At 48.3% G+C, this 16,858-nt stretch overlaps 1 protein-coding gene across 1 annotated transcript in view; it reads left to right on the top strand.

The window, feature by feature from the left end:
* The window catches only part of plxna2 (plexin A2), a 205,569-nt gene extending 193,630 nt beyond the window's left edge, over nt 1-11,939 (top strand). The window contains exons 27-32 of the mRNA XM_035383418.1: nt 816-915; nt 4,717-4,907; nt 6,159-6,328; nt 7,051-7,263; nt 8,046-8,196; nt 11,176-11,939. Of these exons, the coding sequence (XP_035239309.1) occupies nt 816-915; nt 4,717-4,907; nt 6,159-6,328; nt 7,051-7,263; nt 8,046-8,196; nt 11,176-11,271 (921 nt within the window). The 3' untranslated portion in view covers nt 11,272-11,939. The remainder of the gene's footprint in view (nt 1-815; nt 916-4,716; nt 4,908-6,158; nt 6,329-7,050; nt 7,264-8,045; nt 8,197-11,175) is intronic.
* Nucleotides 11,940-16,858: the final 4,919 nt, after the last annotated feature.

Below are 16,858 nucleotides of genomic sequence, written 5' to 3'. Positions count from 1 at the left end.
TGGAGCCCGTCCAGACCGCTCCTCCAGAGGAGCTCCAGATACAGCCGCTAAATGGCCGAAAGCAGGAGAAAGGCGCTGAGAAGCATCGCGCGTCTGAACGTGGCGTAGGAACGGGGCCGGCGGCGTGGGGAGGGAGGGCTCCGCACGCTCATGCTCGCAGACGCGGCCCTCCCTGCGGTGTGAGCGCGCTCGTTAGGCATGCAGATGTTGGGTTAGTGATGTCATCCCTCAGTCCTAACACCACTGTGGGGCTGGGGATAGAAGATGTATTTATAGGGCCAGTTTATGCTGTTCAACCTTAACAAGCATGTGTAGCATGGCTACATAGACCTTTTTGGTACATGCCAAAATTGCATTGGAGTGGGGTGGCAGTGTGGAGTAGTGGTGAGGGCACACTGTTAAGATCTGTGTGGAATAGTGGTAAGAACAGTGTGGGGTATAGATCAGTGTGGAATAGTGGTAAGAACAGTGTGGGGTGTAGGTCTGTGTGGAGTAGTGGTAAGAACAGTGTGGGGTGTAGATCTGTGTGGAATAGTGGTAAGAACTGTGGGGTGTAGATCTGTGTGGAGTCTTGCAGGTTGCAGGTTGACTCCCTGGTGAGCCACAGGGCACTGCTGTTGTGCCTTTGCGCAGGGCTGGCTACTTGAATGGATAGTACGCACATTGTTGAAGTAGCTCAGGAACTTTTCCAGAGTAATTCAATATCGGAATGGAAAAGGACATATTTATTCCTGTAAACACAATGCGCATGTTTGTTTGTTCTGGCGCCCCCCGCTGAACCAGCCCTCCCCTTCTCTTCCCCTCCTCTGGCGCAGGTGTCGGACCGCTGTGTGGTGGCCTTGGTGCCCAAGCAGACGTCGTCCTACAACATCCCCCCTTCAGCCAGCATCTCTCGCACCTCCATCAGCAGATACGGTGAGTCTCACCTCCGCCTGCGTCTCACCCGTCTACTGCGCACTCCCTGTCACCAGAAGCGACCATGAAACTGTTTGCAACCACAACCTACTTTACTTGGCAGATTTGGAAGATTTGTTATGTTATTGGATACTTGAATAGAATACTGCCCTCAACCATCATTCATTAAAAAACATTTTACTTAGCAAATTTCTTATGTGATCGGATATTTTAATAGAACGCTGACCTCAAGCAACCATCATTCATCAAAAAACGTCTGTGTTTTTCCACTGCTGACAGTGGAACTGTTCCCTACTTTCCACATTCATAAAAAAGAAAAAAAAAACTTTTCTGCTAATCTTTTCCCTGCTCACCATAAAACCGACAAGTCACTTCACTAGTATATTCAGAAACTTGGTGTGTATTTTAAATCAGCCCTGACCTGAAAGAGCTTTGAGGAAATGCAGCCTTCAGGGTAATCTGTGCGTAACCACTGTCTCAGCACCCGCCTCAGTCTGGAAACAGCACTTAGTCTAACGGTGATGGGCACACCAGGGACTTGCCCAGTTAGGCATTGGACTGACTGCAAATGTAACATCTTTCATGCACACCTCTCGCTATTCAACCTGTGTCTCATAGTTTATGTTTGAATCGCTGTCCTCACCTTGAATCATTTTTCTCACTTTCTGTTTTTTTTTTTTTTTGTTGGGGGGGGGGGATCAGTCCTGATTTTTCCTAATTTTCCAATTTTCTGTAAATATGCTGTGCAGATAAAAATGTAATTACATTGAACTGAGCCATAGACCTAGGTTCAGTAAGTTTGTGTGATTGGTTAGTAAATGCTGTATCATGCACTCTGAAAAGTTGGCAGCTGCACTGCTCTTCCCAGGGGTTTAGCCAGAAGGTATGCGCCTGGCTTGGGAGACTAGGTACACTAATGTGCTTTAATGACGTAGCTGGTGCGTCCTGTAGGAGGCGCTGTGTCACTCACTGTGAGAACAGTGTGAAAGCTCGCAGGCCACAGGCCGCTGGTGGAGGCTGGCTCTCCTCGCATTGTTTATTTCAGAGCCTGGATGCAGGCTGGGGTTGAGGAGCAGGGAGACGGGGGTAGTCTATCTTACGGTAAGGAATAACAACGGTAGCTCCTCCGCCACGGCCGCTGCCACTCAGAGCCGGGCTGTAATGGGCCGACGCGTGCTACCTCCTTCCCCCCAGGCTCCACTTAGCGCGTGCGCCGCAGGCCCCCATCTGGCCCTCTCCGGGCCCAGGCCCGCGGAGCTGAAGGCCGCTCTGATTGCTAATTATTCGCTGTGAATTACGCTTAACACAAACGAAAACTGAAAATTGCGCGCGGCCAATTACCAGGGATGGGGCTGGAGCGCGAGGCTCGGCAGGAGTGCCGCTCGGCGCCGGTGTGGGCCAACTCCTTTTCTCAGCTCTCAGCTCAGCACGGAGAAAAAATCTTTAAATCCAGCAAGTGATTATAGAGGCCTTTATGTGCATAGTGTTAAGGAAACACGTTTAATAGAGCTCCAGGTTTCCTGGGCCTGTCAGCTCTTTCCCTCTCCCCAGCCCATCAGATCTACCCTGGCTGTGGGTCTTTAGCAGTGAAGGAGCCTGGAGCTCAGCGGGCAACCATAAACATGCCTTTCTGTGTTGTAGATATGAGGGACATGCAGACCTCTCTGCCTGTCTGTGTTCTGTTCACAGACGGTGCTAAAAGTTCCCCCCCTTAAAACAAGTCTGTTTTCTCCCTTTACTTGAGCCAACAAATTTGTTTATCTTCACAAAATTACCTTTAGCCTGCCAGATTGGATCAGATTTGACACAGGAAACAATGATTGCCCGTTTTCAAAAGTGTATTTTACTGTTGGTTGTTATTATTGCACACTTGTTTGTGTCCTATGGCGGACGGAAGAGCTTTTAAATTGTTTAACGGCATGTAACGTAACACTGACAGAAATACCCAGCTGTAAAACTTAAGTTACTGGCCTGGGCCAGAAGCCCAACCCCCAGCATTTGGAGACCAGTGTTTACTGGTGTTTTTCAGCAGGGAGGCTATACCTCATTCTTAATGAGGCTGCTGGTATTGTAATGGCCGTTATATAGTGTCTGTATGTGTGCAGGCATGCATGCGTGTGTTTATAAACTCATGAACTCATATTTGTGCGTTAAATAGTACAGATATACTAGCGCTTGTTTTATTCAACATGTTGAAATAAACGGTACATCGTGAAGTTTTTTTGCATCATGTGGTTATGAGTTTTCTTCATTACTCCAAGGAGCCTGAGCCTGTTTTATTGCAAACAGCTTGTTGAATATTTCACCGCGCTCAGGAGATGTAAATGAAAGGACGCAGACGACGCTCGCGGCGGCGGTGGCGGGGAGGGGCGGGGCTGGCGGGTGGCGCGGGGCCCTGCGCTGCATATAAAGCAGGCGGTCTGCTGGCACAGCCCGCCGCCCATCAATCACGCCGCGGCGCGGCGGGCGCAGCTGCGCGCGGGCACCCGCTGATTGATTCATATCAGTTTAATGCGCCGCCACTTAGCATCTCGCCTCAATTTACAGCAAGCGAGCGGTCCTGGACACCGAGCAGACGCCCCCGACTGGAATCGGAAAAAGCGTTACGCTGTTCGCCCGAAAGACGGCTAAAACAAGGGGCAGGTGAACTCGACAGAGAGAGACAGAGAGAGAGAGGGAGAGAGAGAGAGAGACGGGGAGAGACGGACGTGAGAAGTTTTGAAGCAGCCTGTGGCTTAAGCGGGATTTTAAGTCTGCGCTCCCCAAACGCGCGTGGTCCAGTCTGCCGCCTTTGAAAACTGCTCAAGGCGCTAAGTCGCGCCGCTCGCTGACTTTGTTGTCCCGCGCACCCTTTGATGCCGGGTGAGACCCGCCGCTCGCCCGTCCCCAGAGCTCCGCCTGGCCCCGGGGGAAATGCTGATTGGAAGCGGCGAGGACGAGATCTGATTTTACTTTCGCCCTGGAAGGAAGCATCAAGAGGGGGAGGGACGGAGGAGGAGGGGGGGGGGGGGGGAGCGCTTAACTTATTAGAAATCTTTTGATGTATTGATTAGGGCGGTGACAGGGACGCTTCTGCATGTCCCCGGCACAGTGCGGCAGGGGGACGGCGTTTATTAATGCCTTTAAAAAGGAGAGGGGGCAGAGACGCGTCCCATCCTGCATGAGGGATGAGACTGGGACAGATGCATTCTCGCCAGAGCGAGGGCCCTGGCGGCCAGCGAGGAGCTTAATGAAATATCAGAGTACCGCATCAGTCTCTCTCACGGGGCTCGCTGGCACAACCTGACCGCATCGAGGGCCCGGAATGTTCCGGCCGGAGAGTGTAGACCCAACGCTTTTCCCTCCTCTCTCTCTCTCTCTCTCTCTCTCTCTCTCCCATCGTCACAGGTCCTTAAAATGAAATTATCCAGCGGTGCACTTTACTTATGTGGTGTAACTAATCTGGAGTCATTCCATTTGCAGCTGGGCATGGAGGAGAGAGAGAGGGCACAGGGGTCTGAGCTTTGTAATGAGCTCCTGAAGAATGGGTATGATTACCTGGGGAGCTGTGTGGAGGTGTGTGTAGCTGTGTGTGTGTGTGTGTGTGCAGGTGCACACAGCTGAGCTGTGTTGAGGCTACACTCCACACTACCTGTGCAGTGAAGGCCTTTTAAGGGCACGGCTCATTGTGGCAGCATTGGCTGTGATGGTGGGCTCTCAGACAGAGTGCTCCTGGGCCGCTGTGTCACATTACGCTCTCTCTGTTTCTCTCTCTGTATCCCTCCGCCCGCCGCTCCCTCCCTCCCTCCCTCCCTCCCGCAGACTCCACCTTCCGGTACACGGGCAGCCCCGACAGCCTGCGCTCCCGCGCCCCCATGATCACGCCCGACCTGGAGAGCGGCGTCAAGGTGTGGCACCTGGTGAAGAACCACGAGCACGGCGACCAGAAGGAGGGCGACCGCGGCAGCAAGATGGTGTCCGAGATCTACCTTACCCGCCTGCTGGCCACCAAGGTACCGTGCCTCCGAAGTGCTGAGACCCGCGCTCTCTCCTGTCACCACCAGAGGGCAGACTTCTAACTGACAACCCACAAGGGCTATTCAGCTAGGATCCTCAGTGGCATGGTCAGGTGGTATCATGGAAATGTCTGTAAGATTTGGGCCTCTTCAAAGGGAATTTGACCGTAAAATGAAATTTTACTTGTAGAAGAGTAGCTGTCCTCGTGATTAAAATGAGAACTGCTTAGGTTCTACGAAACGAAAATGCCCCTGGGGCAAATTGCACGCGTTTAATGTAACTATGGTGTGAATAACTGATTTGTGCAGTTGACTTATAGCAAGCTATTTCAGATACGGTTACAACTTCTACACTATTTGGTTGTCATAATGCAGTAAATCCGGCAAGGACATTCGGTTTATAGAATACTGACGATGAGACAGAATGGGGGAGAGGAGGCGTAGGCGTTAAGCCAAGCAAGGAGAAATGTATGGTTGACATTCGTTGACATTCTCTCATATGAGAGCTGATATTTTCCGCATCTACACACTTCAATAAATTATCTGACAAAAATATCACACTTGTCTCTTGCTTATTCATTGTAGTCTTTCCTCAACAGAGAAACAACCTGCTTGACTTGTCATTTTAGTGGAACAAAGACAGAAGTAGCCGAGAAATCAATTTGCAGTATATAACTGCAGTAAAAACTAAATGTTTTCAATGTGGGGTCACTTCAGGTGTCGTTACACTGTTTACAAGGTTGGGTCTGTTACCTCCAAGAGTAGCCATCACACCAAAGCCTATATCGAAATAGCCCAATGGTTGTTGTAGGCCCAGGTGGTTATGTATGAACAGAGCCCAGTGAGCACAAGCCCAAATATAAATGGTGTCTAGATGCCTAGAGGGGTGTAAATCTAGCTTGAGAGATGGCTTGACATAAACAGACTAGGTTAGCGCTAATTTAGCTCATGTTTTACCCGGATTTTTCCTGGCAATGTCCTAGTCGGCTAGAAAACATTCAGTTTTCAGCCAAAATGTAGAATGGTTTGACCGAATTTAGACTTTGAATTTAGAATTTGGTGAAAACCCGTCTACGTTTGGTTGAGCAGTGAAAGGCCATGGCCAATGTCTGTTAGTGTTTCTGTACTCCCCGCAGACAGAACTGGGGCTGTGAGGTAGAGGGCGTGGTTGCATTGAGGCCTGTCAGTGGATGGAATCTGGGTGTGTCTCTGGTGCATCTCCATCTCTGCTGTGTGTGTGCGTTTCAGGGCACGCTGCAGAAGTTCGTGGACGACCTGTTCGAGACGCTCTTCAGCACGGTGCACCGCGGCAGCGCCCTGCCCCTCGCCATCAAGTACATGTTTGACTTCCTGGACGAGCAGGCGGACAAGCACGGCATCCACGACACGGACGTGCGTCACACGTGGAAGAGCAACTGGTGAGGGCGGCAGGCCGGCCGGTTGGATGACGCAGAGCGCAGCCCTCAGGCGGGGAGGGGAACTGCAGGGAGCTCAGGGAAATGAGAGCCACAGCATATCGATAGACCTTGAGCAGAAATAGTTCTGAGCGTAGGAGCTCTGTGAAACCAAGGGTCTCAAATTGCAGCCCTGGAGGGCCTCACTGTCTGTAGGATTTTATGTTTTCCTTTCAGCCAACAGTTCAATTTAGGCCTTGGAAACAATGTATGTGGACTCTTTAGCCAACCGGTTTCTTAAATTAAGTGCTGAAACACAGTAAAAGCCAGCAGGCACTGTAGCCCTCTAGGACTGGAGATCCTGAAGCGTAAAGTCTGTTGGTTGTTTAAAATGTGTCTCTTGTGTTATTTACATTACATTACATTACAGGCATTTGGCAGACGCTCTTATCCAGAGCGACGTACAACAAAGTGTATAACCATAACCAGGAACAAGTATGACGAAACCCCTAGAGAGAAGTACCGGTCCAAGTACAGGGAACAACCGCATAGTTCAACTTGGACCCTGGTGGTTAAACTGATTAACACTAACAACGAGAACGGCAACAACGCAATCTATGGAAAAATAAAAATAAATAAAAATACAAGTAGTCGTTAAGACTGGCGCATCAACTAAGTCACCTATTAAACAGCTGCCTAGTTACACCCCTAAGTTTACACCCATCTCTCTGTTTGCGTTCTCCCAGCCTCCCGCTGCGTTTCTGGGTGAACGTGATCAAGAACCCGCAGTTCGTCTTCGACATCCACAAGAGCAGCATCACGGACGCCTGCCTGTCGGTGGTGGCCCAGACCTTCATGGACTCCTGCTCCACCTCCGAGCACCGCCTGGGCAAGGACTCCCCCTCCAACAAGCTGCTCTACGCCAAGGACATCCCCAACTACAAGAGCTGGGTGGAGAGGTGAGGCTCCGTCAGGAATCACGCGGGTTTGAGAGCTCCCTTTCTCTCTCTGTCGGTCCCTGTCTCTCCCAAACATGGAGCTACAAGTGAGAAGGGAGGTAAAGGAAACTTTTCAAAGCTCCCTCACTTTTCTTTCTGAAAGGGTGTCACTGGAGTTTCATTGTGACACTGAAAGTGATCTCAGGGACGTAGCTATTTTTTTGCGGTCTTAAACAATGCTCTCAAAAGTTATAGAATAACTTTATTTTTCCCAAGGGCAACTTCAGGTAAAGGAGATGTATGAGACCGAGGTGGTTGACTGGAAATATAGAGCTCTAAAACAAGCTATTACAGTTTTATGAAGGGAGTTTAGTTTGTGGTGGAATATTTATGCGTGTGACAGCTGCTTGGGCGGATGGGCCCAGTTACAGAACTCAAGATGGTACCATGCCAGTGTCGGCTACAGCCGGCACAAATGGCTGCAGCATCAACCAGGGGGGGAGGAGTTTAATTTGGAGGGATGTCCGTGTCTCATTGTGCACCAGCGACCTCCTCTGGGCAAGTCATTAAGTGTCCTCCTCTGTTTGTGTGAGCTTCACTAGTGGACTGAAGGAAAGAGACAGTGACTTTGCCTTCAGGTTTCAGAGGGGAGGATGTGCTTGTTTGCAGTCTGCCAAATCACCAGATTGGGTGTTGGGTTCAGCACGAACACAGAAAGCGGGCAAATTTGAAATCTGCACCCGGGGCCGACTTCTCTGACCCTCGCCCCCCCCCCCCCCCCCCCCCGCCTTGCGTCTCCCCAGGTACTACGCTGATATCAACCGGCTGCCTGCCATCAGCGACCAGGACATGAACGCCTACCTGGCGGAGCAGGCCCGCCTGCACTCCACCGAATTCAACATGCTGAGCGCCCTCAACGAGATCTACTCCTACGTCAGCAAGTACAGCGAAGAGGTGAGCCGCGTCCGCGTTAGCGTTAGCACGCCGCGTCCGCGTTAGCGTTAGCACGCCGCGTCCGCGTTAGCGTTAGCACGACGCATCCGCGTTAGCGTTAGCACGACGCATCCGCGTTAGCGTTAGCACGACGCATCCGCGTTAGCGTTAGCACGACGCATCCGCGTTAGCGTTAGCACGCCGCATCCGCGTTAGCGTTAGCACGACGCATCCGCGTTAGCGTTAGCACGCCGCATCCGCGTTAGCGTTAGCACGACGCATCCGCGTTAGCGTTAGCACGACGCATCCGCGTTAGCGTTAGCACGACGCATCCGCGTTAGCGTTAGCACGACGCATCCGCGTTAGCGTTAGCATGCCGCGTCCGCGTTAGCGTTAGCACGCCCCAGCCCCTGTGTGGAGCATTCGCTTCTTTACACAGCGTGTCTCTGTGTTAAAACCGTGACAGATTGGAGCCTGAGTCCTCCAGCAGAAGCAATGTTGTGTTTTTTTTTTTTTTTGTTGTTGTTAATTTGTTTAGTGTAAATGGCATTTGGTGAATGATCTGCTGGGTAATCCGCGGGTCTTTAATAACAAAGCGGCGTTTTCTCTGTGAATGCTCCGTGCGGTGTTTTTGGTGCTGTAATTGAGTGCAGTGCTCTTCAGTTTGGAATGCCGGGTCATTATCCTCATTGTGTCTTTAGCATCCTGGCTAGGTCAGAAATAGAGCTCTTGTGCGGCGTCGCTGTAAATGACTGTTTTGTCTGTGGTGCCCTGAACAGGGCCTTGAGACACTTCTGTGTCACAATGACACTGGCAATCCAAAAATACGTTATTATGTAAGTAATTATACAGTGCAGTGTATCTGGGATATTTATATAAGCTTTCAAAAACATGACGTAATACTAAATTCTTCCCTTTCACGAATTGATTGTTCCAAGCTGTGGTCTATGGGTACTTGCCGGCTTTAGCCAGGCCTAAAATCCTACGGATTGCTTGCCGCTGCTGTGGAAAGATGGATCGAGAAGGACCAGCACCCATTTAGTTGAGCACCAGGTTGCTTCACACCATGATGCCTGGAGCACTGTTTTGGTGTGTAGCCGTCGCCGGGCTGTGAGCGATAGCGGTAGCTCTTTCCATTCACCTGCGGAGAACAGCTGCAGTCCAGCAGATCGGCTCTTATAAACATCACAGGAGAGGCCGCCGCCCTCAGAGGGCTGTGATCAATGCCCAGGCAGGTGTCCGTCACTCAGCTGTGTGACCCTGGTGATACAGGCACTGTGTGTGGAATATCAGGCCATCTCCTGGTGCCCATTAGCCTGACCTTTGCATGAGCCTGCATATGAAAAACACCAAACTGGCCCTCTCACACACAGCCCACCTGCAGCAGCTGCAGAGAGAGCAGCCTCTGGCATTCTCTCCTCTCTCTCTCCTCTGCCGTTTCTCTCCCCCACTATCCTTTCTCTACTCTTTCTCTTCTGCCTTTCCCTCTCCTCTGTCTCCTCAGTATTTTCTCCCAACCGCTCTCATCTCTCTGCTCGCTCTTTGTTTCTCCCAATTCCTCTCTGCCTCTCCTCTCTCATCAATATCTTCCCCCCTCTCTCTCTTTTCTCTTTCTCCTTGTTTCTCTGCTCTCCCCCCATTCCCAGTGTGCAGTGGTTAAGCCCACCCCCCCCCCCCCCGGTGAGTTTGTTTTCTCACAGCCCTTCAGAGGGGCTGTGCAGCGGGCTCTCTGGAATACGGCTGGCTTAAAGGGATTTGCGGAAATGGCGGGAGGAGCCGCACCTGCGCGGGCCGGGCGCATTAATAATAGACGGGGCCGCCGGTGACCGGGGCCCTGGACCCCGCCAGCATCTCAAAGCTCTTTAGCGGGTGAAAGGGAAGAGGGGCGCACTGGAGCCCCAAGCAGGGTCGCTGCCAGGCCTGTGCCTCCTCCATGAGGAACATGTTTTTTTGTTTAGTTTTTAGTTTTTTTTTAATGACAAGTTACATCCCAGCCAGTGCTTAACGTTCCCGCAACATTGCCTGTGACGTTGTGAGAATGTTATGTGTTAGCTGGGAATGTGCCAGATCGACTCTTTTTAAAAAACTAACGTTTCCTCTTGCTTTTTCTCTGCAGTCTATCGATGAGGAAAGAGTCACATGCACACTTTGTAGTGAAAGGGGAAAGCAGAGGTTGTCATATTAACAGTTTCCTTTGGCTTTCTTACATTTGACTGATGTCAGGATTAAGAAGCGTGCGATGCCGTTCTGACACTGGTTTTATTGATCTAATTTATTTTCTCTCTTTGATATTCACATAAAATCACAAGTGCCATTGGGGGTGTCACTCTCACATTCATTCAGACCTCGCATCCGGGGAGATGAAGCAGCCTCTGCGGGGTTCCCTTTTGAGCAAGACTTGACAAATGGCATGTTAATATAAAAAAACGTATTAGGCGATACGGCAGAGGTGTGTGATGACAGATATCATCTAACAATGCTGTGGCTTTCTCTCTGACGTTAGACATTAATAAGATTTTCCCTCTTAATTTATATTCATACAATATCTGTGCCATTAAACCTTATGCACACGCTGCTAAACCCCGCCAGATATTGCAGCCTCATTCTTTTGTGACGGCAAAAGAAAAAAAAAGTGGCTGTATTTCCATTGGCGTAAATTAGAATGTCAAAAATTTTATGTCCTAATTTAGTCGGTCATGCTTAATGAAAACAACCGTAAAAATTTAATCAACATTGTAAAATGCCAGACCTTAAGTCTTAAGTTGACACTTTTGCATAAAAATGTAATCCAAATTGATAAAAGAGGTGCGATTCAGAACGCACGCCTTCACGGCGTGAAATACCGCGTATGTATTTCCACAGCAGTAACAGAATCATCGCTGACAAAATGGCGTCGTAGTCAGCAGAGCGTTGGGATACGGCCGCCGTGACCGCCCTGCGTGGCGGGGAGCTCCTGTGTCCGCGTGTTTAGCAGGCCTTTCCCCTGTCTTTGTGCTGCAGCTCACGGCAGCTCTGGAGCAGGACGAGCAGGCCAAGAAGCAGAGGCTGGCCTACAAGGTGGAGCAGCTGATCGGCGCCATGTCCCTGGAGAGCTGAGACCGGTCGCCCGGAGCAACTGTCCGTCAGCAGCGCCCCGCCCGAGCCCCAGGACCTACAGCACCGCGGGCCGGGAGCACCACTGGACTCAAGGACTTTTATTTTGGAAGGAAGATATAGAAAAATATTGACTTGATTTAATTTCTTTTTGAAAAGCAAAGGCCGCGTCCGGCAGCTGCTGGGAGACTACTGTGAAGGCTGAAGAGTAGGGGCGCCGAGGGGGTCAGCGTGTGAAAAACAGAAAGAGAAGACAGAGGGAGGTGAAGGGCTTCCTGAGGTGTCGCGGATTCCTTTCTCTGGCAGAGCCCCTGCGCGTCACCGGCGGGGTCGAGCCTCGAGTGCTGGGCGGGCCGCACACTGCTGCAGCGACAGGACTCCACGGAGGAGACCAGCGCTGCCATGTGACAGCCAGGGTACTCTCGCAGGAACCAACGGGGCGAAGGACACGCATCAGAGAGAGAGAGAGAGAGAGAGAGAGAGAGAGAGGGAGGGAGGACCAGCCTCGCACGGCCCCACACCTGATTTCCCGAGCTGCCGACCCGAGAGTGTGCTCCCAGATTTTATTTTTGTACGCGTACATTTTACTTTGCGTCGGGCTTTGAGCTCGGCGACTCGGACAGCTGTCGCATTCTGATTGTAGTTTGTGTAGACCTTTATTCGATCGTATAGTGGGGGGGGAGGGAGGGAGGGGAAGGGGGAGGGGGGTGGGGAACAAAAGACTGGTACATGTCTTCTGCTCTCAGTGTCTCTACCACACATTTGCACATTTTGAAACATAACCCCGTTCCTTCGGAGGACTTGGAATCCGTAGTTACGCATCTGTGTCGTCGGAAGAGAAGCGGAATTCCGCGTGGAGGGTTTGGAGTTCAGGGTGGGCCGTGTCAGCTTCTGATGCCAGCACCCCTCAGTATGTACAGGGGCTGACAGGCAACCTGTGTGGGACTGAGATGCTAACATAGGTAAGGACCGACAACCAGGGACCTCATCCTTTTAAAGACTGTCCTCAGTAAAAAAAAATGGGTTCCTTCCTTAGCTGTAAACAGGCCGTTCTTTCGTCATCGGTGTACGTTCCGTTTAATGCATATTCATGTGTGTGAATGTACAAATGCAGGCGCGTTTTATTTTTGGCGACGACATACTATATGTTTCCTTCACAGAAGGAGCCAGTTTAACTGTAGCCCATCGCAGGATAGATGCTAAAGTCATTCTTTTGTTTACTCTTATCACAAAGCTGCTTGCATCCATCCTGCCCTCCTTGGCATCACACCCCGCTTGTGGCTGCACTGCCAGACCACACACTCTGCAGTTACACAGTATGAAGAATGTCAGACGTAGACCTCGGTGAATAGACTGAAACTTTTTAGTGGTCCTGAGGGAACAGAAGAAGCAGGGGAATGGTGTTAGGACTGCAGTCCACCAATATTAACCCCATAGGCCAAGCTGTGTTTTTTTTTTTTTTTTATTAAAAATGTATGTATTTTTATTGTGTCATGCCGAAGAAGGGTCTTGTTTTCTTCCGTCTTCCTCTCATTTTCAGTGCCAAGGAATCGCATTAGTCACAGGCGGACGCTTAGGTGCTCGCAGGCTTTTCCATTTCCCTCCCGGCTACCAGTGAGCTCTCTACGAAAAATGGATTTTATCTCGCGAGGTCCTCTTATGGTTTGACTTTGTGCCAAAAGATCACGTTATGTAAACTGTTCGAGGAATGGTTAATGCTTTACGTAAAGGGACCAAATGCTTCAGAGTCTGAGAGAGAGACTGTGTGAAGGCATTTGTGTGATGAGAGAGCTGAGCAGTAAGCTGGAGCCCTCTGCCACGTCTTCTCTCTCCCCTGGCCTGCTTGTGATCCCAGGCAGGAAGACAGCAGGCTCTGGAGAAGAAATACTTAGTGTAAAATATTTAGTTGGATAGAGTTGTGTGGTCATGTTCGACATGAAGTTTATTAACAGGAAGCATGATGTAAAGAAGACAGATGTCAAGTGTAATGCATGGTACCAGATAGAGCTTTAGTAGAACCCGCCCGCCCATCTGAAGTTGCAGTGAAGTAGGTTTACATAACAGTTAGCCGCGGCAGAACCTCTATTTCAGCGACTGGAGGACCAAATACTGTAGATGGAGTCATTGGTTTTGTTTCAGTATTACTGTTTGTGCACAGAACTCTGTTGTAGTTCATTGTTTACATCGGAAAACTTAATACTTGAAATAGGTAGGAGTGAAGATGTACAGTGCAATCTGTAAGTATTTGGACAGGAACACTATTTTTGTTATTTTACCTGTGTATTCCAGAACAGTTGTATTTGAAATGAAACAGTGGATATGAGGTTAAAGTGCAGACTGCCAGCTTTAATTTGAGGGAATTTACATCCATACCGGGCATACCGTTAGCAATTACAGCCCTGTTTATTCAGTTTGCCCATTGTTGATCCAAAACAACAAAATTTGTGTCACTGTCCAAATACTTACAGTCTGCGCTACATATTGAGCTTATTTATGCATGTAACATCACACGAAAAAGGAACTTAATGGATGAAAGGTGCTGTTCTCTGTGGCCTTTGGCCCCATTTAATGAATGCTCCTGAGTGGTACACAAGTCCCCCAGTTTTTGTTAGCGCAACCTTTGTTGCGCAAGCTCAGCTGTATGAACTTGGCATATTCTTTTTCAGTGGTCTCCCAGGAGTCACCCCTTTTAAATATATTTGATTAAACGCGAAGTAAAAATTTTAAAAAGCAAAGATGATATAGCTTCACACTTGAAGGCTGTGTGTCCCTTGTCTTGTCAACAGCGTTTGATGAGAGTATCATAATGAAAAGGTGCAAGGGAGAGAGAGAGAGAGAGAGAGAGGGAGAGAGAGAGCCCTTTAGCACTGGTTTCCTCCTCTGACTTTGAAGCAAGACTTTGATCTTTGCAAGCCGTGTTCACCGTGTGATCAGGAGATAAAAATAAAAAAAACACATCAAAAAAGGAGAGAAAAAATGACGGGAGACCTGTTGGGTGCTTGACATGTGATTAATGTGTCCAGCGGGGGGGGGGCTGTCAGCTGCCAGTCGCTGGGCGCAGCTGTACACCGCTGCCCTCAAACACACGGCACACAGGACAGCCATAAAGCCTTCAGCCCGTCTGTACTGTCCCAGTCTCCTCAGCTGCTTTCCTTCCTGGGTCCCACACATCAGGTTAGGGCATCGGTCAGCTGACTCCTTTTCATACCTCATAGCTGCCTTTTACGTTTTTAGCTAGCTTTAGTTTTTTCTTCCATTAGAACAGTCAGGCACTGCTTTGCAGAATCTTCTCGTTTCCATTGCATTGCACTCGATCAGGCCAGAATGCTGCAGGTTGGCTAATAGATCAAACCCTTTGTAATGGAGTGCTATTTAACGTTTTACCAGACGGATTGAAGCCGGTGTTCCCTGTGTAGCAGTCAGTGGGGAAAAAGGTGGAGGAAAAAAATGTCCGCATGATCTTGAGAAATGGCTGTTGTATATTCACAGATTGCATTCATCTAATGCAGAGTCAAAAACTTGGCTTTAGTACAGAGTCAGCATTCCACAGCAAAGTGCTTCCCTTGTCTTTGTTATACATGAACCACAGTGAAACCTGTGCACATTGAATTTCCTTTCATTGAGGCAAAAGTCTTGAAGTCTTAATTTACAGTTTTCACCCATTTTATGAACGATATTTCAGATAATAGAATATTCCTTGTCCCATGCGTATTCCATCCTGAAGGCTTTCCATCATGGGAAATGTCATTCAAAAAAAGAAAAATTGAGGTTACGTTTATTTTTTGTTTGTTTGTTTGTTTGTTTGTTTGTTTGCCTTTCTGCAGTGCAGAAATAAATGTTTAAACCTCATCGTCTGAGATATTTTTAAATTATTTGCAAGCATGATAGATAATAACCATACATTCATTAGGCTGGAAAATCAGGCACTTTTCTGATCTTGGCTTACATCGTGCCATCAGTGGTTGAGTGGCATGGTAAAAGAATGACTTCTAAGGACTAGAAAGACATGTTATGTCATTTGGAAAAAAATGTCAATTGGAGAACAGTCTTTTCCATTGTAAGCTGATGAAATATTGCAAGTAATAAGTAAATATCCTTTCATTTCAAAATACACATTTATAATGCCCCATTCATTGTAGACACTGGAGTTCTGTAATATAGTTAATTAAAAATAACGATGATGATAATAATAATGATAATAATAATAACAATAATATTGGCTGTCTGTTCTTGTTGTTTTATAAAAGTGTTGTGAAAATTGTAAGAAAGTTAAAGTATTTAAAAAAAAGTTGTTCTTGTTTTTTTATTTTGTTTTTGTTATAATATATTATTGTGTACCTATTGTAAATATGAAGCACACCTATTTTGCAAGCCAAGGATTCACTTTGTACTGTTGTTATATATAAATAAACTTTACTGGTTAAAAAAGTAAAGAGGCAGCGTCTCTTGAGAACTTGAAAACTAGCAGGCACTCCATTTTTTCTTGGATCAATAATTGGTCTCATAGTGAACATGAAAAATATATGACCAAGAATAGGCAGCCGGAGTCTGAAGAGAGCAATTGTTCTGAAGGGAACACCATGAGTACCCCATTCTGCACTGGAACCAATAAGTCCTTCAGGCAACCAGCCCTGCTGCAGACAGTGAAAAACATTACTCAGGCCTACAAGTGAGATCTCCTCAGCATCAAAGGACAGGAGAGAACAATGCAACTCCTGAGGCACCCCAACCTGCCATAGCAGGGATTTCCAACCCTGAGATCCTGGGCCCTGCACTGTTTTCCATTCTAGCCAATTTCTTAATTAAAGCTTCTGAAAAGCTATTGCGTAATTTTGTGCTTAAATGGGTATTGACAGTGGTTTGGCTCATAATTTGCTTTGTCTTTAGTCACAATTTTCCACAAAAATTTCAGTTAGGTTTTCAGTTTTCAGTTTCAATTCCAGGGGCCATATGTATAGTATAAGGCTTCTGAGGATTACTCCTTTGATTCATGTTAAGAGATTTTGGAAGGCTAAAAACTGGATGACCCCTGTCACTTTAATATCTGCCAGATGTGTTGCACTGGTCACAGCTGCTTCAGTGAGTGCAGGAAATGTCATGTTATGAACATGGATCACTAAATTTCCTCTCTTTTTTTGTATGAAAGCAAAAAGCGAGACTTGTGGCACAGTCAATGGGGTCTGTGGTCCACCCATGTGGGCCTGGGTTCAATTCTACATCATGCACCTTCTGAGCTGTGATCCCTTCTCTCTTACCCTTTCTGCTTTCTACCCGTCTGGATAAAGCAAAATATGAAAGGAGGGTCGACTGTCTGCTCTCCTTTAAACAATCGACCTAATTTATAGGCTACCGATGCATTTCTTCCTTTTTTGTGACTGAGCATGTAGCAAACTATTAATTAGACAGCCAGCCAGTTCATGTACGCCGGTCAAACCAGGTTGGTTTGCAGTTTACTAGCAGTCTGTACAGGTAGTGATGGATGTATACTTGCTAACTAGCTAGTAATTGTTCCACATGTGACTAGCTATATTTTATGTACTGGGCCTATGATTTGAATCGAATACGTAGTGCAGATCATGCAGTGACACCG

This window comes from Anguilla anguilla, chromosome 11, assembly GCF_013347855.1.
Source record: "Anguilla anguilla isolate fAngAng1 chromosome 11, fAngAng1.pri, whole genome shotgun sequence".
Classification (NCBI taxonomy): domain Eukaryota; kingdom Metazoa; phylum Chordata; class Actinopteri; order Anguilliformes; family Anguillidae; genus Anguilla; species Anguilla anguilla.
Note: the sequence above shows the minus strand (reverse complement) of the source record. Positions and strands in the feature narration are given on the sequence as shown.